A 24,060-nucleotide genomic window follows, 5' to 3' on the forward strand; every position below is an offset into this window, starting at 1 on the left:
CTGACTTAGGTGTTGAGAACAAGATTATGAGAAGCAGGAGCAAGAGTATGAGGTGTGATGAAATAGGGATAGCAGAGGGAAAGAGGTAAGAGAGATAGAGCTAGCGGGTTGGCTCAGCCCATCCAGTCCGAGTGAATCTCCCACTGCTGGCCAACCGCTCCTGCGATTCACGATTTACAAAACAATATGACTGCCTTTCTTATAGGGGTTGGCCTTTTATTTATTGCCACCTCTTCCCTCACCATCCTCTTTATTCGAATCCGCATGCGCAAGTGTGGCTCTCGTCCACTTCTTCAGTCTCAGATAAGTTCTTGGAAGGTTCTTATTAGTATTTCACCAAAGGCATAAGAAGACGGCACCCAATTTCATTCATTACAACTGTAAAAGAAACATCTTTACTGCTCTGGCATCAACATTTGCTGTGCACGAATATGGTCTGGCATGCAAAACATTGAAGATTTTTATGATCTCTGAAGGTTTGCGTCCCTACATATTTCATCGTATTAGGTCCATCATTCATTTATCTAAGACAAATTCTATTCTGTCGCACAAAACGTATCATCCCTGTTAGACAATGGCGGGATCGCAAAACCTTTAATAGTAAAAGAGTTTCAAGTTAAGTTGAATGAAAGATTATAAGTGCTGGGGCATGAGACTTCAAACATGTCCTTGATGACTTTGATCTGGAAAGGAATATAGACAAGCTTAAAAAGTTGGTGACATACTAAATCCAAGTCCTCTTTGTCCACCAACGAAATTTCACCAATCTGTCCTTCGTATCTTCTCCTAAGATATCCTTCAACATCACGCTCCATATTTTCCTGCATAAATGTAGTAGTGACCCCAAATACAGCTATTTTCTCATAGCGTGTTATATAATGCATTTTGAAATTCTGTTCCGCGAGTATATAGGGCAAATACCTTCGTTGCAGCATAAAAATAAGGAGAAAATTTGTATTTGCATTTGAACGTGCTTCCATCCTGCAGAACAAGAAATTGCGACAAGAAGTAGGTAAGGCATATGAATCAATTTGAGTCTCTGAGTTTCTTTGTAGTCTTGTTCTGCCTCATCTTCATCCCATCTTATCTCTTGTTCCCGCTTGCAGGGAATGAGATGATGATAAAATCAAGTTTTTCTTTTCAATGATGTCTTTATGTCGGCCACTCTTCATTCACATGAACAAATACCTTGACCAGTGTTTTCCAGGCTATTTTTTATAGATTCAAGACGCACTGAATTCGCAGGAATTGTTAAAATTTTCCGTTCAATGCAATTTAGGTCCATGCATCTAATCAGTTGTTATGATCAATTTTCTATAATCTGATTATCTGATAACTTAGCCTTTCAATGAATCATTGAATAGGTAATTTATCTCTCCCGTGTTATGTATTAGGTTTCGCTTGTTGACATTCAAACTAAAATCCGAAAAAATATCAGGGACAGCGTTCCTTTCCAAAATAATTCTCACATGAAAGGAATGGGACGATAATATCCGGTATACATCCAGACCGGACGGACGGATATAGTCGGATAATATTCACCTGACAGACAAAATAAAGATCCACACAGCTGTATAGCTTGTTGGTTTCCTGATGCTCGAGGGAAGACTGCACATTAAAAGAAAAAAATCCTGTGAGGGTGAGTAAAATTAATCTAATTTATGATATCAACATAAAGATGCTGAGTTATTAAAAATGTCAAATTCAATAAAAGCAATGAGAAACTCTGAAACAGCAGACTCGCCTCAAAGACATCATAACCGCAATAATTTAGTGAAGTTATTAAGAAAATGCACATTCAGGTATGAGTAGTCTCTAAAATCAGCTAATATGAAAGCAATAGCTGTGTCTCAATTTATTATGACATGCGACAATGAAACATATCAAAATTTTCAACTAGTTCACAATTATTGCGTCTGATGCTTATAAAATGCTTTTCATATATTTCATGTTTTCGTTCTTTTGTGATCATTATCGATCATTGTATGTCATTTCATTACATTGACATGAAATATAGGATGAGAATCTCTTTATAAACAGCAAACACAATGGTGAATAGTTGACAAAATTGAAAAGTTTCCGAGATAACGGTTCTCGTAGACACATCCATGGAGAAATAGAGCACCTATCAATTGGAAGAGCTCATTCGTTGACCACAAAAATTGTCAGTCACCTTGACACCCCAGCTCCACATAAAGAATAGTGTTTGGACGTAGCGACTAAGCGGGCAATCGAAAGTCAGATGCTAGAATAAGCGGGAAATGGGCAGGAAAGCTGCGAAGCTGATTGGCAGCCGGTTCAAACACATCAAGGGTACTTGAATCCGGCATGGGAAAAAGAAATACTTAAACATGAAAATGAATCCTTCTTCAGAGAGATTAAGTGCACAAATGTCTGAACCAATAACATCACTGCTATGGAGGCGGGCTAATCACCAAGGCCTCATCGACAAATAGATACATAGGCAAAGCGACAAAAGGCAAAAAGAGCGCGTTTAACCGTACATTCTGAATCTAGGCATTTTTTTTTTCATCCGCTCTTTCAGAACGTGTCAAATTCCTCATCAGATGTCAATTTGCAGATTCATCAACAATACAATCAATTTCGACTGGGATATGCATCATTTGAAAAGATAAAAACGAGAGAAAAAGTTAAAAAAGAGCAGTAAATATGATTTCGCTGATTTAAAGCAAAAGGAATGTAAGCTGACCGGAGAAAGAGTGAGCAACCATCCCAGTCTCTTCTCGCCTTCTGTGAAAAGATCGAAACCTAATTTGGTCTCGAGCTCTTCTTCCTTCGTGAGCCGAAGCTTCTGAAAGGATGCATTACTGGGATTGCTCTTCTCCCATCGCTTCCCATCCCCCTTCCCCATTCCACGGCAAGAAACTCCCCCCAACTTGGAATCCGTCGATCTCAAAATCTCAGTCCAGGAGAGATCCCGCATTTTATATCTCCTGGGCGCCGGTAGCCGTTTCCCGCGCTTTTCCAATACAATTTTCTACAAAAGCCCAAGAAAATTCATAATTACATAACAAGCCCCGGTTTTTTGATTGGTGAAAAAAACTAACTTTCTATTTCACAGATTTTATTTTTAAAGGAGAGAGCGTTTGACCCTTCGTTGTCAATTGTCAGTGCGATGGAGAGTGAGGCTGTCGCGGCGATTCCACCGACGTCGCATTCTTCACATGGGGAGGCTTCGGCGCGATCTGGCCTAGGCGGGGGTCTCAATCCACACCTAGAGTGCCTGAGGATCGTCTTATCGCAGATCCAGTCGATTCGCCGCCGGCGCATTCGCATTCCCCAGGTTTCGGGAAATTCCGGTAAGATCGATTCAATCGGTCTCCCCCCGCTTTTCGTTTTCCGGATCACGTTTTGCGCCAGGATTTTGATGCAGGTTGTGTCCGTAATTTGGCCTTTAGAACCGCTGATCTAGTCTCTTTGAATATCTCCGGTGCATTCATTCGCTGATTTGGAATCAATCTTCGTTTACAATGCCGTGAAATTCTGCCGATTTTTTTTTTGCGGATCAACCGTCTCGTTTTTTGTCAATCTGATACGACGAGACGCAAATCATCTTCAAACTTCTTGTCATGCAATTCTTATCTTATTGTCGGTCTTTTCTGCTCATCTACTGACGGCGATTCTCTTCTTTGCAGTTCAATGGGTTATGTTTTTGGAATTGAAAGTTTAAAATGGACATCAAATGACAAAAGGCAGCTGAATTTTTTATAACATCATCATCAGAATTCCTGCTACATTTGTCTTGATTATGTGTTATTCAATTTCCTGCCTGCTGGAGCTCGCAACAAATGCCTCAGCAGTTCTCACCAGCACATCGCCCCATCCGAGATTGAATGACTGTGCAGTGAAGACAGCCAGAGAGAGAGACGCGTTCATCCACCGGAATTTCTGAGATCACAAACGCAACCAATGAGTTAATTCTGATTCACAGGGCCAGTAATCAACACCCCGAAGAAAAGGCTGGTGATGGCAGGGGAAGAACTGGAGATGAACACTCCCAACTCATCCAAGTTCTTGATCATCAATCATCTAGGAAGAAATATGCTCAGAGGATGAACAAACCTGAAACACTTAAGCAGGCTCTGAGAAGATCATGCATTTCACACGCGTCAGACGCCGCCACCATGAAGCGTCTGTCAAGGCCCACTAGCTTGTCCGACAATTCAGAGGCCTCAACAATCAAACGCCTGTACGCAGGCATCATCAGTCAGGATCAGAAATCTCTTGCAGATGAGGGAAGTGGTCTCTTGAACAACAGCTTAAGTGATGACAGCAACCAGAGCTTCCCAAGAGAGCATCACAGCAAGCCCCACACATGCAGGGACGAGCGATGGGCGGCGATCCGGCGGCTGGAGACGAGCCAGGGATGCGTGGGGCTGAGCAATTTCAAGCTGCTCAAGCGACTCGGCTGCGGAGACATCGGAACAGTGTACCTTGCCCGGCTGCTCGGCTCGGGTTGCTTCTTCGCCCTCAAGGTCATGGACATCGACTTCCTCTCCAGCAGAAGGAAAATGGCCAGGGCGAAGACGGAGAGGGAGATCCTGAAAATTCTTGACCATCCATTCCTCCCCACCTTGTATGCGCACTTCACCTCGGATAATCTCTCCTGCCTGGTCATGGAGTACTGCCCAGGAGGGGACCTCCATGTTCTCCGGCAGAGGCAGCCTCTGAGAAGCTTCCCAGAGCCAGCGGCCAGGTGAGAAGGAAACTCTGGCAAGATCATGTTGAGTTTGAATTTCTTATTACTATTCAGTAATATGCATTCTATTAGAATTAGAAGGCCAATGAGATCAGAAACGCCATCATGGGGGCAAACGATGCAACAGCTTTGGTTAGAGCAAAACCCAAAATGACATAACCAAATGATTGTTTACCCAATGATGGATTCCGGTGCCACAATATGAGTGGAAGAACTATATCTTTGTATTAACACGATAAAATTAAGTTAATTATGGGAGTCAGACATTTCAGTCAAGTGCGGAAGCTAAATCTATCTTAAACATAATGATCGTCCAGGAAGGGGATACAGGACGGCATGAAGATCACGCGTCCCAATTTTTAGAGATTCATCTAAACCGTCACATGTATTTTTGTCCACATCCCGTCCAGAAACCTTTTCAACGAGACGGGTTTCGGGACGGACCAGGCCATGACTCGACGAAAGAAGAAATTCAGAAATTCAGTCATCCTAAATTATACAGTATAAGAAAAAATTATGTAAGATTTCTGCTCAATTTTCTGTAGATTCTATGCAGCGGAGGTTCTTCTGGCTTTGGAGTACCTGCACATGCTGGGCGTGATATACCGGGACCTGAAGCCGGAGAACGTGCTGGTCCGGGAAGACGGCCACATCATGCTCTCCGACTTCGACCTCTCTCTCCGCTGCGCGGCCTCGCCGGTGCTGCTCAGATCCCCGCCGTCGGATCAAGCTTCCTGCGCGATCCCCTGCCTGGCGGCCTCCCGCGATCCAGGATCGACGGTGATGATGGTGGCAGAGCCGGCAGCGGCGCGATCCGAGTCGTTCGTGGGGACGCACGAGTATCTGGCGCCGGAGATTGTGAAGGGGGAGAGCCACGGCAGCACCGTGGACTGGTGGACGGTGGGGATCTTCCTGTATGAGCTGCTCTACGGCAGGACGCCGTTCAAGGGGGAGACGGAGGAAGAGACGCTGGCGAACATAGTCTTCAAGGAGCTGTACTTTCCCCCGGTCCCTGCCGTGACGGACCAGGCCAGGGACCTGGTCCGAGCCCTGCTAGCCAAAGATCCGGCCCGGCGGCTCGGCCGCGCGCGCGGCGCCGCTGAGATCAAGCGCCATGGCTTCTTCCGAGGCCTCAATTGGGCTCTCATCCGCTCCGCCCCTCCGCCGGTGCGGCGAGCTCCCCCCGACCGAGATCTCCAATTCGAATTCTTCTGATCCCGCCCAAAAACACATCTATTTATGGACCCACCGAGAATCAATTCTTTACCATACCGTGCCTTTCCTCGAACTTCTGAAAATTGAGGGGTTTTCTCGCAAAAGGTTAAATCCTTTTATTCAGCGGTTGGTCTTCGCTGTGAGACGCTGTTCCGTGGTGGACATGGAGATGGCGTCTTCCAGACCTTTCGGCGTTCTCTTCGTCTGCCTCGGTGAGTCTCTCGGCCTTTGTAGCCTCGTTCGCGGTGTGATTCTTACCTGCGATTTTTGGTTAGGGAACATCTGCCGGAGCCCCGCGGCGGAGGCGGTGTTCACGGATCTAGTCGTCAGCAAAGGCTTTCAATCGCGCTTCAACATCGATTCCGCCGGCACCATCGGCATGCACGAGGTATTTTGATTCTTCGATGGATTTCCGAAGCCGGTCGTCCGCTCTGGACCGAGGATTGGCTGGCTGCTGAAATTCCTGGTTTTTCTTTGGTCGATCGATCGGGCGGAAGGGGAATATGGCGGATTCGAGGATGCGATCCGCGTCGAAGAGGAGGGGGATCGAGATCACTTCACTCTCGCGGCCAATCCGTCCGTCGGATTTCAGGGACTTTGATCTTATTCTGGCCATGGACTTCCAGAACAAAGGTCTCAATACGACAATCGTTGGCTTTCTTCTTTGCGTCGGAGAGAATACCGACTAACGAATTTGTTTTGTTCTTCGCAGCGGACATACTGTCAGCGCTCCAGAGGTGGAGAACCAGAGAAGAGTTCCCCGCGAACGCCCAAGAGAAGGTATCAGTTGTATGTAACATATGAAAAGTTCAACGATTGGGGTTTATCTGTTCTTCATTTCAGGTTATACTGATGTGCTCCTACTGCCGGAATCACCAGGAAACAGAGGTCCCCGACCCCTATTACGGTGGACGGCAAGGATTTGAAAAGGTCAGATTAATCACAAAGTTCTTCTCATCTTCAATTTTACCTGAATTTCAAATAACGGGTTATGTACATGAGTATGTTACAATCCCAGGTGCTGGACTTGCTGGAAGACGCCTGCCGCGGCTTGCTTGATGACATAATCAACAAGAATTTATGGGTGAAGAGGAGCTGAATCTATACTTGATAGGGTGTGATCGATCAATCATTGAAACCATAGGTCGATTTGGATCATATGGAATGTGGGGACTCGGTTGAATTGGAGAGTTTCTCAGACGATGTAGCTGGTCTTCTGGGGGGGCTTGGAGGAGCCACGCTTCCTGCGGGGGCTGGGGGTGAGGCGGACGTTGTTCATGGCGTTGAGCAGCTCGGCGTCCTCGTGGACGACGAACATGGTGGCGGCGGTGGGGTTGGCAAGGAGCAGCTTGGCTGCCAGGTAGCCGGCGATGGACCAGGTCTGGTAGAAGCGGGCCTGCTTGCCTATGAAGCGACCCCGCTTCGTGTCGTAGTACTCGGGCCACTTGTCCTGGGCTATCCTCTGCTCCGCCACCTCCACTGCCCTCGCCGCCATGTCCCCTCGGCCCATCTTTATGCACGCCACCGTCAGCTACACCCAGCAAGAAGGTTCAGTTTTCTTCAGTCTCTTGTTCTGAAGAATAGGGATCAAACAAGTCGAGCTGATGATGATGATGATGATGATAATGGCACTCTCACCTGCCAGAGCAGCGTCGGCCAAGAGCCTCCGTTGTGATATGACCAGGGCCTGAAATCAGAACCTCATGTCAAACGAACGCCAAGAAGATGATGATGATGATGATGACTATATAAACATGATGATGGGGTCGGATGAAGGAGAAGATAATCATAATGATGATGGGGTCAGGTGGCCAAGAAGATTTTTTTTTGAAGAAAGATCACCCAAAATTGGTGACCCTACCCAGATGACAAAGAAGATGATGATCATGATCATAATGATGAAATGGTCAGACGGTGAGGAAGATTGATGATCATGATCATGACAATGAAGGGCTCAGATGGTGGTGAAGATTGATGAAATGATCAGATGATGACGACCATGACAATGGTGGAAGTTGATGACCGTGGAGTCAAATCGTGAAGAAGATAAAGATGACGATGATTATGACGATGAAGAAGAAGATAATGATGATGACAAAGAAGAAGAGATATTGATGATGATCATGATGATGTTTTTTTAAGAAAGGATCACGATGATGATGCAGGAAGAACCCAGTATTGCAATCAGATAATGATGATGAATAATATGCAGAATGATGAAGATGATGAAGAATGAAGAGGACGATGATCATGATGATAGGGTCAGATCATGAAGAAGATGACGATGACGATGAGATCAAATGGTGAAGAAAATGATGACGATGATGATGCTGATGATAGCAATGGGTTCAGACGGTCACGTGTTTTTTGGGTCACTGCCGGTGATGATGGCCCATTCCTGGCCATCAAGAGCAGGGTAGCATATCTTGAAGGGCATGTCCCCCACCAAGTCAGCCCACTTTGCATCGATGAGGTCCAAGATGGCGTGAGACTGTGCAGGCGTGGCCAGATTAGACACGACAGACCAGAGATTACCGAGAGAGAAGAAGCGGAAGTCCATGTGGGCCGGCTGCAGGTTTCCAATCAAGTAGCCGCCATTGTTGGGCATCCAGTCCATCAGCCACGGCGAGATCTGATCCGGGTAAATGTTGAATTTGTTGATGGCGTCATATGAGTACTCCTCCGTCTTATACCGGTAAATCTCGTTCAGCTTCTTCATGTCAACCCAGTAGTACTCCCTTATGTGGAATGATAACGCAATCAGCCGGTTGTTCAGTGCTCGGATCAGATCTGCAGATCCGTCTTCAGGGGCCAGCATCTCCCGGGCGCACAGTAGAGCCGAGTAGAACAGAGCCTGATTATTTCACAACCCAAAAGGAAAAAAGATGAAAAAAAATCAGTTTCCTCCTAGATTTTTTTCTGTGATGAACTTAATAAAATCTCACGAAGGGATAAGATGATGATGATGTCGTTGTTGTTGTTGATGATGATGATGATGATGAAGAAGAGGAAGAAGAAGATTTTTTTTGAAAAAGAAGATAATGTTGATAAAGAAGAAGAAGCTGATGATGATTACAATGAAGATGATACTCTCGATGATAAAGAAGAAGACGATCATGATGACACTGATAAAAAAGATGATGTTGATGTCAATGATGATGATGATAAAGAATAAGAAGATGAAAAGGTTTCTGATGATGATGATGATGTTGGGTCATTTTATGGATAATCACCAGTTTTCCCCTGATAATAAAATCTCATGAAGGAATGTGGATGATAAAGTAGCTTTGTGCGACCTGAATTTCCAGGGGATGGCCGTGGATGCCCATGCGTCGGTCGATCATACAGGAGCCATCTGTGACCAGCAGAGTAGGAAACATGTCGAAACCGTCGGTGAGACAGAGTTTAAGAATCATCTTGATCCCTGTCTGAACGTCGATTCTCTCCTGAACTGAGAGATCCCCTGAGACTTTTCCATAAGCTCTTAGCAGCATGATCCACCACAGTCCTGTCATAAAATAATTTTCAACGTGCTAAATTAGTCAAGACGTCAATAATTATTTGAGTGATGAATGATCGGAGAAGGCAGTAAAGAAAGAAGCATTCTACCGGAGTCAACGGGCGCGACTCTGCCAATGGCAGATTCGCCAAAGTCAGGATCAAGGACTTCTTCCGATGATGATTCATCACCGTCAAGGGAGATTGAACGCACTTTGAAGCTTGCTGGCATCAGGCCTTGACCAGGACTGTGACAGTCCACCGTCTTCTCCCAACTCTGCCGTCAATTCAGTTGGAAAAAAATATGAACACAAACTTCTATAATCCGGAAAAATGATCAACACAATATCACCGATAGATCAATTCAAACACCCGTCCAAGGTCTCCATAAACTAAATGAACGCATGAGCAGATTCCTGAGCCGTATTCCTTAAATTGATCATGTCTTTTAGAAGTCGATGTATGAGTTTCTTAGTTTGATCTTGAAGTGGTGGATATCGCGCTAGACGCAATTTGATGATCCGGAAAAAAAGAAAGAGTACTCAAGTCACAAGGCATAAGAGAAATTAATAAAAACTAAGTTGACTGATAAAGTAGATGGGCAGATCCACTGGTTTAATATTGTCAAATGCAAGTTTTCCCTATATATTAGCTCAAAATCTTATTACTTTCAGCTACATAAAGAGGATGATTCGAGAGTGCTTTTTACCTGAAGCTGAAGCGTGTGGAGGATGAAGTTGCGGACAATATCATATTCCCCTTTTAACAGGAAAGTAACACCAGATGGTATGAAATCACGAATAAAGACTTGATCATAGTTGAGAACGCTGGTATCAGATGGGTCATTAGCCGCAATCGTCCCAATAGGATTACCACAATAGTAAACCACTGATTGCTTCAAAAGCCTCCACGCTTCATCCTCAAGGCTCTGAACTTTATTCTTATTCTGGGTGGTTCTTGAGAACGAACCGGCACCCAACAAGTCTTCCTCCCCTTCTTCCGTGAGTGAGCTTTTCTCTCCAGCTTCTCTAAAGGAGGGCCCATTCGTCGACTCTATTCTTAGGTCGGCGACCCTATCTGGGCGCTGGCATCGGCAGATGGGAAATTCTGGGCGCTTTCTAGTATCAGTTTCGCCTTTCCAGTACACACAGATCTTCCTATTATGAGCACGAGACCTAGAAGGCCATCTAGGGTTGATGCGGCTCCATGACCTTGAATAGACGCCATGTGGCGGATTCCCACTGAGAAATTGCGGAGAAATTTCAAGATTCATCATCGAACTGGTGAAGGCCGTCTTGGATGACGATCTTTATCTGCTCCGATTGCAAGAGAAAAACGGAAGATGGGGAAATGTCGTTAGAGACTTAATTGGAAGACGCAAGAAAAAAAATAAGCATCTCGTCACCCGAACAAACGATGAAGAGGACGAGGGGGATGGCAAACAAAACGCATAAGTTTGGACGCAAAGATTAGTAGTAATGTCGTGAAATCAAATAGTATTCAAATAGTTTCACCAGGAATCCTTGGGATAAAGAAATTGAGAAGACGATGAAGAGGACGAAGGCGATGGCAAACAAGATGCGTGAGGTAGGAAGAAGAGATATGCTGCAATGTTTTTAAATCGAGCATGATGGACAAAGCATACGCTATGATTCAGATAGTTTCCTCCCGCATCCGGAAGATTTATGCTGAGGGATGGATGAATAATTGAATCAGAAATTTAAGACGATGATGAAGAGGACAACGGCGATGGCAAACAAAACGCATCGGAGAGGACGGAGAGATTTGTTAAAATACGGAAAATTCTAGCAGGATGAAAAAAGAACACACAATTATTCAGTTAGTTTCCTCTCGCGAGAGAAAGAATTATGCTGGCGGATAAATAACTAACCGCGAAAATTAACACGAAGAGCTGATCGGCTGATTTGTAACGGAGAAAATGGCCACAAGAACAGTCGAAATCACCTGAAAAAAATCAACAAATGCAGCGGCTGATGAACAGACAAGTTGCGGAAGCCTTTTTCAGCTCATCCCCCTCCAGATGCGCCCCTCTCTTACTCTCCTCGGAGGAACGAACAGCGGGTAGTTCTCCCTTCCCGCGCACGCAAATGAAAAACCAGAACGATCTCTTGTCCGATTCTTATACTTGGCGCGCTACGCCGGACCCATCGTCGTTCTCATCATCATCCGTTCTCGGATTAGCCGATAGACCCTACATTTTCTCTGCTCCCTTCACCTGCCTCCTCCAATCACCGTCTGCCACCTAGGACATCCCCCCTCTAAATTCTTTTTTGCGTTCGAACCCTCGGAAGTGCTCCTGCCACGTGCCCTTCTGCATTTGATCCTTCGAGTTCTTTATTTCCCACGGACATCAAATCACAGCAAAGATACGAAGTCGCCGACATAACGGCGATGATGACAACTAGCGTTTGGCTTCTACAAAGAGAGATGGAGATTGAGATAGAGAGAAATATATAGAGAGAGAAAGAGATACATAGAGATAAAGATAGAAATAGAAATAGAAATGGAGATAGAGATAGAAATAGAGATAGAAATGGAGATAGAGACGGAGATAGAAATAGAGATAAAGATAGAGATAGAGGTAAAGATAGAGATAGAGATATAGATAGAGATAGAGATATAGATAGAGACAGAGATAGAGATAGAGATATAGATAGAGACAGAGACAGAGATAGAAATAGAGAAAGATATAGAGATAGAGATAGAGATAGAGATAGAGATAGAGATAGAGAGGGCGTTTTTCACGAGGCGTCGTCCATGTTGGGGCCATTGTCGTTGTCGCCGTCGTAGTACTCGTCATCGCGTTGAATCTGCTTGTCCTGAGTATGCTCTGAAATGAAAGAAAGGGATGTCATATGATGGCATGAAAAGGATGTATCCCTCTCTCCCTTTTTTATTATTTGTTGAACAGTTTTGGATTAAATAGAGGGATGATGGTTGAAGAAAGAGTATGAACAGAGATATCAGAACAAGGTGCAGCATTCATAGCAAATCGTATCGTATTATTTCGTGTCTCATTGTGTCATCATTTCGTGATTGAATATTCACCTGAGTAACAGACCTTGATATTGGAAATGAGTAGCTTCTACATAAGAATGAAATTTAGTCAATCATACAGTACAAAACATCATAATCACGTATCATTGAGCACCATTTCATCAGTTCCCGTCAAAGATATTCATATGTATCTAAACCTGACGGGATCAAAGACTCATAGTTTATCATACAATTCCAAACATCAAATCAAATATCATATGGCACACGAAGACTATATTATCATATCATAGCTAACGCTGAAGTGTTTTGAATAAAAGATCTTAGAATGATCTTCACGTGAAACTAAGATTTTTTTTTGAAAGAAATGAAACTAAGATTAGGTTTGGAAATTTCATGAAATTCATGAAAGATTTTTTAAAAAAAGAAGAGACAAACCAAAATATGAGGATTTAGAAAAACTTTTGAAGGTAAAAACTTAATATTGACTTTTCTTTTAAAAGAATAACGCTGACTTACGGTCCATCCTTTCATCAGGGTTCTGCTCAGTTTCATCAAAATCCGGGATGTAAAAATCGGGAGGCACCTGCAGCAGTAAGGCAGATTGATCTCAGAATTAATGCATAAAAGCAAGAAAAATGAAAAAACAAAAAGTAAATTGCTGCTCGATCCGTCAGTCAGTACCTCGTGCATCTGCACGCTGGGAGCATGCTGTATGCACCGCAAGTTTTCAAATACTTGGCTCCTTATTGCACTGATGTATGACTTGCTATTAAAGTTCTCCTGATCCCAGAACAACGATTGGTTTCAAACACATATGTAACTACCAACCACCTCATCCCAACTACAAATTCTATGAAAGAACATGAAGATGTGCAATCTGAGGCAAGCTTTCATGAATCATACCATATTCGAGCTCTGAATTCTCAAAGAGTAGTCTGGGCCAAAATATTTGATGTAATCGTTTTCTGGAATTTCTGCAGGGAAGACAATGAATAAGCAAGTTTAGTACTATCAGATCTAACTTTCTGACGTTGGAAATCATCAGTTGAATTAAAACTTTAATCAGCTTTGAATTAAAAAATATTTATGCACCATTGGGAAGCTCTGTATCTAAAAGGACCCCTGTCTCGACAGTCCAACACCGTGCCACATTCTCCTTTGTGTATCCTCCACCCCCGGTTACCTTCAAAAATGCAATTAACATGCTGGAATATCTTTTCGGAAGAGCCGGAAAAAAGCCACAAAAAAAACATACCAGCAGAGGTAGATTAAATTTCTGTACGAAGCTTACACATTCGGAATGCCCTGGAAAAAGCAAAAAAAAATGACAAGAAGTCACCAAACTGGCAAACAAATCGAAGACTTCATATCACGAATTTAAAAGTTGTGATTTAGGGACAGTCCGTAATGAGCGAAATGCCCATTAAAATTATTTCTACGTTTTGGGATTCTTGACAACCTCGAGACTCATTGATAGGTTTCATCTCATGGTAATTTATAGGACTTGTCCCATCTTACATCGCATAGTTTGCTAATAAAGTAAAAACTACAGCAGAAGGGACGGAAGAGGCTGAGGCAGATCTACAACGCAGCAAAACATCAGATAAAAAAATTGAAGGAAGAGAACCATCGATGGACAAATTGAAGCAACCCAAGCGATCTCTTGCAAGTGAATCAGCACCGCACTGGAGAACGATAGCTCCAGGTAAGTACGTTTCAACCACTTTCGCAATGATCTACATATGAAAATGTCCTTCTGAAGCTGTCAAAAACAATAGCTAGGAATTTTTAGAGTAAAATATTGACATTTCGTGGGGTAGTCATCAGTTTGAACTTACTGATTTAAAGAGGCGGGTGAAAGTACTGTCGTCTATACCATCCTTGAGAGGAACATTTATGGCATAATGTTTCCCTTCTCTTTCCCCTGTTTCCTGCAAGACCCACGAGAATCAAACACTTATCTTATTTCAAGAATATATCTGATGAAAATGTGACGTCAAATTGGAAGATCAGTCGTGATGCAATCATTATAAGAAATTTAAAATATTAAAAATAAAGAAATTTTAAAAACAGAAGAAGAAAAAAAAAATACATGACCGCTCCCGAAAAAATCGACTAATAGAGAAGGCACATATATCTCCAGAGATCATGTGAAGTCGTCTCAGAACTCACTTTATTTGAAAAACTCTTTTAAAATACGTCAATACATCTAAAAGTATTGTTTAGTGAATAAAAATTTCTGATACAGAATTCGGAAGTAAAATCAGAAAACAAAATTCTCTTATCCTAATCCTGGGCAGAAGATATTTAAAACGATATTTATATTTTAAAAATCTCTCCATATTTTATACATAATAAACAGGTTCCATAACCCGTATAAAATACATAGATTATTCATCGTGACAGATTGAAATAAATGATCGAACATCTGAGAAACGTGGCACTTTCCATTTTTTATATATAGCTAGCTAATATGCAGATAGGGGTGTTCAGCTCTGCCGACGATACTTTTCATCTTTTTAACTTAGAAGAATAAGTTCATTTATTGGTAGATATATGATTCAGATGTCACGTGGGCATTTGAGGACTTGATTTTCAGCAGTTACTTATGCTGAATACGGAAGTACACGGTGACAGCACTAGAAATAATGTACCTTTACGTCTCCTGTCCCAGGGAAGAACATATCACCATATTTGTGAAAGCTAACAGTCATCACCCTGAAACTCAACAGAAGAGAGCAGCTCGTTAGATCATTTTGATGAACTCAAAATATACAGATCCTTGAATATTATGTAAAGTTCCCGTTAAAAAAAATATATGGGTATTTAATCAAAAAATAAATAATATGGGTATGGATATAATATGGGTATACTTTGAATATGCCTCGACACGCCAAAATCACAGGCTTTACCTGTCAGTGAAATAGAAGGCTTCTTCAACGCCATCCCCATGATGAACATCAATGTCAATATATAAAACCCGAGCATGATACTTAAGAAGCTCCAAAATTCCCAAAACTACGTCATTAATGTAACAGAAGCCTGAGGCCTGACACTTCTTAGCATGGTGTAATCCACCAGCCCAGTTGATGGCGATGTCACAAAGCCCATTGTTCAATCTCCGAGCAGCATCTAAAGAAAACAATCAATTCGTTCCCATAATTCCAAGATAATCGTAATTGAATGTTTACAAATCTTACCGAGTGTACCACCAGCATAAATTTGACAAAATTCAAACAAATTCTCAAATATGGGGCAATCTTCTCCGACATTATCTGCAGATTTGAGAAATGTGAACTGACACGATGAAGATTGGAGCAAATCTTTAGAATAGACAAAACCACGGAACAAATTATCAGCATCTGGATGCAAGAGTTCATCCGATACCGTAACCCAAATAATCTTGAATATGTTAAAGCTCTTACATTTTTTCAATTCATCCGGAAATAAATGTTGCTTATCTGGAGTAATCCGGTGCAAAAACTCCACATAGTCTGTCGAGTGAAATTGGGCGAGTTCCACTGGATATGCCTTATGAGGGCGCTACATGGGTAGAAAAAAATGTACGAGGGCCTCAATTAAATGCACATGAGCATTAATCAAAACATCATTAAGCGTAGTAAACAACACCATCTAACTAACATATATCTCCATTTTCTTGTGGAGGCCGTAAGACAAAACAAGATGGTGAGTCATGCAGAGCCTATGAGGCTTCATTGGATGGTTCGGTCCAAAGTAAACATTACCCACGTCCCCTGCAACAGAAACAAGAATCATCTTGAAAACGCGGTAAACAAAACCAGCTCGATTCAATCCTGAAATCAGTCCTCAATTAAACTCAAGAAACCCCATCTACCTCGCTCTTTGATTGGAAAAAGTCCACCAGAATAGAAGAAAAAAAATCTTCAAATGATGCACCTTCTCTTATTCTAGCCTTAGGTATCATTTCCAGCTCAATAACCGAAAGATAAAAATAATGGGGACGGGGATTTTTCGAGATTAGCATTGAAGAATTTGAAGAAAAAAGATGGGCAGGACTCCAAAAGCATCTCATGACACTCCCAATATATTGGCAAAGTTTCCACTCGTAAAAAATCACAAAAGAAGACGCCAGATTTTCATCGCCAATGACCACTTTGAAAATCTCCATGCAGGAATGCTCCTAAAACCAACGACAGTTGAAGACTTTTTCGGAAACGCCAACGACCACTTGATGAAGAATATGTATCATCGTAATAATGGAAGCAAGAAACATCACAGACGCGTGTAATTCCCTAAAAAATGCTCTGGAAGAGGATTCAGAAGGGATAAATAAGAATCATGCGCGTTCTTCGAGAGGCCAAGTGCGAGAGACAGAAGGGCACAGAAAGAGAGATACCATCGTAGAAGTAGGCGATTCGATCCTTGCTCTTCATCTCGGCACTACCGAGGACGACGCGCGATCCCCTTCACAGGATCAGAGAACACGAAGCTTCAATGAACACAAAGCTCCCGCTCAGACTATATGAAATCGGCATCCATTTTATCCGTCGTCCGTCTTGATCTCGAAACGGAGAACGGGATGAAAGCTTACAGTTCACCCTATGAAATCTAAAGAAACTTTCCCCGTACGAAAAAAATTGTAAAACAATGTTGTATATTTAGTTTTGTTTGGCACGGAAATTAAATATTACACTCGCATGTTTATGTGTTCTTGCCTTCAATTTTGGATGGTCCAAGTCCATGTGATATTTTAGCAGATTAAATTTTTTATTATTATTATTAAGAATGGCAAAAATCACGGTGCCGGCTACGTCCAACTCTAGGGTTGGGCCCGTAGTCCGATCCAGCCGTGCCCTGGATGCCACCCAGGGGATTTTTATTTATAAAGTGTAGTGTTTTTCAATGTTTGTGGGCGTGGATCGAGTATATATATCCCAATTACACTCGGATCCCACTCGTCCACGCCCATAGTTAGGGAAAAGAAAAGATACATGAGTGATACCTCGCAGACGCTCGAGGAAGTGTGTTCGTCGTCGTTTCTCCGGAGCGGTTCCACGAGGTCATTGTAGCGCTTGGTGGCGCTCTAGTTGGGGTAGTTCTTCGTCGTCGTCGTCATGTGTGCTCGGAGTGGGCGGAGTGACACTCTAGTCGAGGCGGGCGCGATTCACGCCTCGTACGCCAGCGCTCCAGGCAATCCTCCAATCCCACGGGTCGGGCGTCGCGAGGAGGCGGTGTATGCGGAGGGAGGGCAAGCCAAGACGATCGAGCCGATGACATCCTCGGGCCATGGGCGGAAGCTCCTGCCAAGAATAGAAAAGAGTGGAGTGGGTGCGAGCGTGTACCGCATGGTTGGCGAGGGCATCAGCTGTCTGGTTTCCCTCTCTCAGCTGATGATGAAAGCACGCGATACGCAAGCGGCACCGCATGATGTCGTTCCACGCTCGTCGTAGTCGCCACTGGGAGCATGTGCCTGCACGAAACATATCAACTAATATCTGTGAGTTTGATTCCACGACGATATTATGAAGGTTCCGTTCCTCACAGAGGAGGAGACCATCGCGTATCGCCATAACCTCGGCTATTGTATTAGTTTGTTCGCCATAAAAAGAAGAGAAGGCAAGAAGGAGGCTCCCTATGTGATCTCGGAGGACACCTCCGCCCCCTGCTGGCCCTAGGTTCCCTTTCGCCGCACCATCCACATTCAATTTGAGAAAGCCTACTGGCGGTGGGAGCCAATAAACTACTTGATACTGGATGCGGGTGGCGAGGGGGGTCACCGGGATGCCAATAGAGCAGAGGAGGTCGCATGCAAGTGGTGATTGGCTGTCTCGCAGTGTGAGGAGAGGCTGAATGCGTCGAAGCCACAGCTGAACTCGACGCCTAATGTCCTCAGCTCGCATAGGTGTACCTGCAAAACGAGACGAATTTCGCCCTTTCCAAATCTCCCATAGAAGATAAGCTATGGTGATGGGGAGGATGGGGCTCCCTGCAGAGCGAGTCGGCGAGAGGATAAACTTGCTGAAACACTCAGACGGTGTCAAAGGACGAACACAATCGTATTTCCTTCTTAAGCCATTTCACATGGTATGAGAAAAAGTATTTAAAAATATTGGAAAAACCTATATTTGAGACCAGTATAAGGTACCATCATCCAACCTCAAAGGAGAAGAGGCAGATACCAATAGGGTTGGGAAAAAAAAATTCATTCGTTCGTGAACATGCGAACGAACGAACACAAATACAAAAGCGAACATCCAAAAATGGACATGAACATATTCGCGAATAGACGAACCGTTCACAAACATGTTAGCTTCCCGAGGCACATTGGACAATTGTAACGGCACTTCCATATTACTGCCAGGTGATCTCCCCACCCTCCCCCCTTCTGCCCTTCCCCCCCCCCTCTGACGGGTCCCTCTCTAGTAGACGTCAATTTTCCTTGTCAGCAGCTCCCTTCCCAGCGGTCTTCCTCTCTACAGCTCTCTCTTCGGTGGCTCCCTCCTGGCGGTCTTCCTCTCTGCGACTCCCTCTCTGGTGGCTCCCTTCTTCTCCCTCTACTTTCAGCTCCCTTTTCTCTGTGTCGATGGGTATTATGTGGTCGTCATGCCAATCACACTACCATGTTTATTTTAGTTCACTGAACAAAATATTGACGTTCATTATTATTATGTGTGATGTTTATAATGAGGTCCATGAATATATGCAATGACTTAGTGAATTATGATGAGATCATAACACATATATCACTAATCTTTAAACATGTATTCTAAATATTCCTATTCGATGGGTAGTCGAGATGGACATCGAATTATCCGGATAGAATAGCGAGAGGTGATCCTACTTATATGATAAGTATAGCTGATCTTGTGGCTATTAGTGTGGCGAAACTAAGGATAGATAGTGGGCTCTTTGGAGAAAGAGTTCACTAAATTGATCTGTATGAATTCCGAAATGATATTATACTTAAACATCAATCAATTTGATTCAAGTCATGGTTGTGTAAGTTATCCACTAACCTAAGACACCAAGGACATCTCGTGAGTGGGCGACTATATTTTGACTATCACTTACAAGCCTCTAATCATGGGATTCAAATAAGTTATATATATGATGTAGAAAGAAGCTTACGGAGATCACTGAGTGGTCAAGACAGGATCATCCACCCTCGGTATAAGAGGAGATTGACTTAAGGAAGATGATGCAGAAAATTCCCTAGCAGGGTAGTGAGGATGTTGGAGAAAACGTTCTCCAATGATCCTCGTTACGCATCAGTACTAATCGAATGACGGATTAGGATTTGACAATAAACCATACCCTAAGTCGTTCGAGAGTCTCGCACGGATGATTGATTATACATATACGGTAACCGATGACAGTAAAAGTTCCATGAGAGAGTTTGAGACTACTTGGTATCTTCTAGAGAACGAGGTGTAGCTTGGCACCCCACGGGCTGAAAACTTAACCTATTGATTAGGTTACATCGATCATTATTTAATTAATCTATATGTTGATATAGTTAATTAATAAGGTTGGTGAATACATATTATTGGGCCACTAAAATTATTAACTATAATAATACATGGGTCTAAAGGGTCACAAGCACAAGGTCATAAGGGCACTAGTGGATATATTTTACTTTGTAGGGTTTTTGAGAAAAACTTTAAGAGTGAAAGGGATCCCACTTTAAGCACCCATGCAAGCCTGATTTGAGAGCCCCTCCTTTTCTTCATTCTCTACATCAACCAAGGAGAGAGTCTCCAAGAAGAGTTGAAGAGGAAGAGGTGGAGATCCAAGCGCCGAATGATCGTGTGGATACTTCTAGAGGCCAAATGTATGAATGGCTTCAGACCGATCTCAAAGTGATCATGTCAAGGGTGGAATAAGTTTCCCAAAAAGGTACATTCAATATGATGATTTTAAAGATCGATTGTGAATCAATCTGCACACTTCCGCATCCATGGAACGTGTTTTCCATGGATGAACTAAGACACCGAACCCAACACCTGCATCGTCCCCAAATCCTCCCTCTCCCTTCTCCCCTTCTCCCTCCCCCTCCAACTCCCTTATCCCCCTCCATCGTCCCCAACTCCTCCCTCTCAGTTCTCCCCTTCTCCCTCCCCCTCCATACCCCCGCCTGCCCCTTCACCCTCTCCCTCCATCTCCCTCCTCCCCCTCCATCGTCCCCAACTCCTCCCTCTCCCTCCTCCCCTTCTCCCTCCCCCATCAGAACCCTGCCTGCCCCTTCTCCCTCTCCCTCTAGCTCCCTTCTCCCCCTCCATCATCCCCAACTCCTCCATCTCCCTTCTCCCCCTCCATCGTCCCCCACTCCTCCCTCCCCGTTCCCCCCTTCTCCCTCCCCCATCAGAACCCTGCCTGCCCCTTCTCCCTCTCCCTCTAGCTCCCTTCTCCCCCTCCATCATCCCCAACTCCTCCCTCTCCCTTCCTCCTTCCCCCTTCCCCGCCAGACCCCCGCTTGCAACTCCAGCAACTTCCGCTGCATCATCCCCAACTCCAGCAAGACATTCCCTATGTCTCTCGTTCTCTCGTTCATGCCTACAGCAAGCCCCTATCGGCAGCTCTTAGTCTACATTCACACCCTTCGGCAAGGCTCCCCTTCGGCTAACTACAAGAAGGTACTTGATTGCGGACATGGTTTGATTCTAATTTACTATATGAGTTATATATTTCTTAGTTTTGCTATTTGTTTATTGCTCTGGTTATAGTGTGTATTCTGAATGATATGCTCATTGATTGATTGGTAGACTATAACGAATGGTCATGTGCGGCAACATCTACATGTTTGATCTTTCAGTTGTCTGTGTGTAACGAGTGATCATATCTAAAATTGCTTTTAGATGTGTCTATACACATCAATGTATGTGTCTATGGCCAGTTGCATAATGATAATGAGAAGTGATACAACACATGAACAGTTGTGTTCTTAATTCTTAAAGAAACATCTTGGAAAGGCATATCCTCTATGAACATTGACAAAGCTCAAACGGGCATCAATTTAAATCAGATGGATGCAAATTTTGAAATGGCAAAAGACCATAACCACATACGAGAGTCATGCATGACTATTGAGAGAAACAAAGTCATGCATAACCACATACTCCAATAACCTTGCGCAGAAAGCGTCGTGGGCGAGAATCAGAGACCATGCATTATTTTGAAGAGTTCAACCCAAACCAGTATGAATTTATTATGTGCAAGGAGAACAACCCTCCAAGAGTTACAACTATTGAGAGAAACAAAGACAAGATGATAAATATGTTTTGGACACTTGTAGAAGAGTCATAAGGAGCTACGCGATCGGCTAAAAGGTAAACAAGTCCCAAGGTCAAAGGAGGAGCCGAGTTCTGGAGGTCAACGATCTATTGTTGGAATGTTGGGTTCGCCAATAGGGCAAAATACCTTCTTATTGGGTATATCATTTGAGAGAACAAAGGAGATGCTCACCAGATTTACATGTCTCGCTGACCAAGCGTGGACCATCATTGACGACAAAAGTTTCAGAGATGTATTGCTTTATTGTGCACAACATAAGATCAGATTACCATGTTCGAAGACCATTTGTGAATAAGCGAATGCCTACCTCAAGCAAGAGAAACAAAAGCTGGTACGCTCACTATCAAATGTTAGAAGTGCTTGCCTAACAGTAAATGAATGAACAATTGAAAATATGATTCCCTTATTGGGAATCATTGTGCATTGGGTCATAAACAAATGGAGACTTGAAGAACGTCTCTTGGCAGTAAAGAAAATTGATGGTCCACATAGCGAGAGTTACCTCGCACAACTTTTTCCTACAGGTGTTGGTTGACTTTGGCCTGGGAAGAAAGTAACTGTTATTACGATGGATAACACAAGTAACAATAGATCGATGATTACATCATTGATAAATGTAGTAAAAAAGTGAACCCCAACTTCGATCAAAATTGACACATGCTTTGTATTGCGCATGTCATAAACTTTGCAGTGCAGGATGGGTTGAAGGCATTGGGAATTTCACCACCACTTACACTCGACAAGGCAATGGTGCTCGTGGATGGGGAGTCCGAAGAAGCATGAAGGCGATGGGTTGGGCGATCTGCCTTGTTGGGAGACTTGGTAACATGAGTGCATCAAATTCTTGCAGCCATTCATTCTTCGGATGATAGACGAAAGAGCTATGTCCAATGGTGTACGCAATTAAAGATGCCTAATAGCAAAAAGTTGGTGTTGGATGTGAAGACTAGATGGAACTAAATGCATGAAAGGTTGCAAGTCGCATATCAGAAGAGAAAAGTGTTGTACAAGATGGATATTTTGGGCTGGAGAGCACGTCGGAGAAAAACTTTGTGATTGATGATCTTGAGTGGCAAATGGTAGCACACTTTGCTCAAATGTTAAAGCCTTTTTGTGAAGCGTCAGATATTGTTTGCAGCTCTAAACGTTTGACGACGACAACAATTTTATCATTGCTCCAAGTCCTTGATCAACACATTCATGAACAGATTGATGGCATAGACCAAGGATGCCTTTTCCCAAATGGTTTTGTCCTCATAGTGGAACAATGGCCTCCAACCAACTCACGTGTAGAGACATGAGAGCAAAACTGTCTAAGAACGAGGCTCACGTCGGGGGAAATACTGCCTTCTCAGTTGTATCAGTTGTAGAACCGCATATTAAATTAGACTCTATTGCTCTAGAGGATTGTGACACGTTGGTGGCATGTATGCAAATACTTATGAACGACGTTAGTGAGGAGGAAGTCCCAAATTTGAGGAATGAAGACAACATTTAGAGACGATGGAGTGAGTCGACAATAATATATGGATTATGACGAGGAAGCAGGGATGGATGAGAGCTACATACCATCCATCAAGGCGAGGCTTGCACATGTATTCCCACGACAAGAACATGTCACTCCATCAGTGGACAACAAGTTATAGAGTTACCTACAAATGTCTCATGTGTCGATGGATGCTCACTTATGGTGGTAAGACGATGGTTGCAAGAGATTACCTAAGCTTTATGTTTTGGCATGAGATTTTTTTCCTGTTTGTATGTCCAGTGTACCAGTCCAATGCTTCTTCTCCATTGGACATGGAATTTGCACATATAAACGTTCACGGCTTTTGGCGGAGAACATGTCAATATTGATGACTCTAAGTGTTGGTTGAGGCAACAACATCCAGAAAGCAACATAGTAGAGTCATTGCCTAAGATTGAAGAGGTCGAATTAGTGGAAGAGGATTTTGACGAAGAAACTGTAGAGGAAGGATGATAGCCTAAAATCTCTAGGTATATGTCATTTTTATCATGCATTTTTTTTATTCCTTCATATTACAAGAATGATTACATTGATTAGTTACTTTTAAATTTCTTACCAGGTATCGCAAGGGGTTAGTTGTGGAATAAATATCATCAAAACGCGCTTTAAATTTTTTTGTAAACACGACATTTGGATGTCATCGTTTAAAAGATAATTCATTTTGAACGATTTTGACTGCATTGGAACATTATTTCTCTCAGACATTGTATGTGAATAGTAAAAAATAGGTACCATGGATTATGATGCACCCAATTTCTAGGGCTCGCTCAATGTTGATGGCCTGGCCGAGACGATAGAGGAGAAGCAA

At 43.3% G+C, this 24,060-nt stretch overlaps 5 protein-coding genes across 7 annotated transcripts in view; 2 read left to right on the top strand and 3 right to left on the bottom strand.

Annotated features, from left to right (window-relative positions):
- LOC144705701 (DNA polymerase epsilon catalytic subunit A-like) overlaps positions 1-2,993 on the bottom strand; it is a 36,726-nt gene extending 33,733 nt beyond the window's left edge. The window contains exons 1-4 of one of the 2 annotated variants that reach the window (XM_078578471.1): positions 2,711-2,980; positions 1,543-1,608; positions 922-981; positions 726-821 (exon numbers count right to left, since the gene is read on the bottom strand). In XM_078578471.1, coding sequence (XP_078434597.1) covers positions 726-821; positions 922-981; positions 1,543-1,608; positions 2,711-2,944 — 456 coding nt within the window. In that variant the 5' untranslated portion in view covers positions 2,945-2,980. Of the gene's footprint in view, positions 1-725; positions 822-921; positions 982-1,542; positions 1,609-2,710 lie in introns of both variants that reach the window. The other variant, XM_078578472.1, reaches the window with a different exon arrangement.
- Positions 2,994-3,139: 146 nt separating this feature from the next.
- LOC144705397 (Protein kinase superfamily protein) lies at positions 3,140-6,067 on the top strand. The gene is made up of 3 exons (XM_078578042.1): positions 3,140-3,320; positions 3,657-4,717; positions 5,266-6,067. The coding sequence occupies exons 2-3, from the start codon at positions 4,074-4,076 to the stop codon at positions 5,933-5,935; spliced, it is 1,314 nt and encodes a 437-aa protein (XP_078434168.1). The 5' UTR covers positions 3,140-3,320; positions 3,657-4,073; the 3' UTR covers positions 5,936-6,067.
- A 31-nt stretch (positions 6,068-6,098) lies between these two features.
- Positions 6,099-7,034, top strand: LOC144706043 (uncharacterized). The gene is made up of 5 exons (XM_078578913.1): positions 6,099-6,323; positions 6,433-6,568; positions 6,648-6,715; positions 6,779-6,865; positions 6,954-7,034. The coding sequence occupies exons 1-5, from the start codon at positions 6,099-6,101 to the stop codon at positions 7,032-7,034; spliced, it is 597 nt and encodes a 198-aa protein (XP_078435039.1).
- On the bottom strand, positions 6,872-11,673 carry LOC144705396 (neutral/alkaline invertase 3, chloroplastic-like). 2 transcript variants are annotated; one of them, XM_078578039.1, is made up of 7 exons: positions 11,399-11,673; positions 10,143-10,746; positions 9,545-9,710; positions 9,232-9,443; positions 8,296-8,789; positions 7,574-7,622; positions 6,872-7,466 (listed from the first exon to the last, which is right to left on the bottom strand). In XM_078578039.1, the coding sequence occupies exons 2-7, from the start codon at positions 10,707-10,709 to the stop codon at positions 7,131-7,133; spliced, it is 1,824 nt and encodes a 607-aa protein (XP_078434165.1). In that variant the 5' UTR covers positions 10,710-10,746; positions 11,399-11,673; the 3' UTR covers positions 6,872-7,130. The 2 variants fall into 2 exon arrangements, with proteins under 2 accessions (XP_078434165.1, XP_078434166.1); XM_078578040.1 differs by having other exon boundaries at positions 11,325-11,673.
- Positions 11,674-11,819: 146 nt separating this feature from the next.
- On the bottom strand, positions 11,820-17,040 carry HDA9 (histone deacetylase 9). Its single transcript, XM_078578043.1, has 14 exons — positions 16,830-17,040; positions 16,094-16,206; positions 15,877-15,994; positions 15,652-15,726; positions 15,364-15,583; positions 15,106-15,169; positions 14,290-14,382; positions 14,079-14,187; positions 13,707-13,756; positions 13,544-13,634; positions 13,355-13,425; positions 13,133-13,231; positions 12,968-13,034; positions 11,820-12,284 (listed from the first exon to the last, which is right to left on the bottom strand). The coding sequence occupies exons 1-14, from the start codon at positions 16,864-16,866 to the stop codon at positions 12,196-12,198; spliced, it is 1,296 nt and encodes a 431-aa protein (XP_078434169.1). The 5' UTR covers positions 16,867-17,040; the 3' UTR covers positions 11,820-12,195.
- Positions 17,041-24,060: the final 7,020 nt, after the last annotated feature.

This window comes from Wolffia australiana, chromosome 7 (assembly GCF_029677425.1).
Source record: "Wolffia australiana isolate 7733 chromosome 7, ASM2967742v1".
Classification (NCBI taxonomy): Eukaryota; Viridiplantae; Streptophyta; class Magnoliopsida; order Alismatales; family Araceae; genus Wolffia; species Wolffia australiana.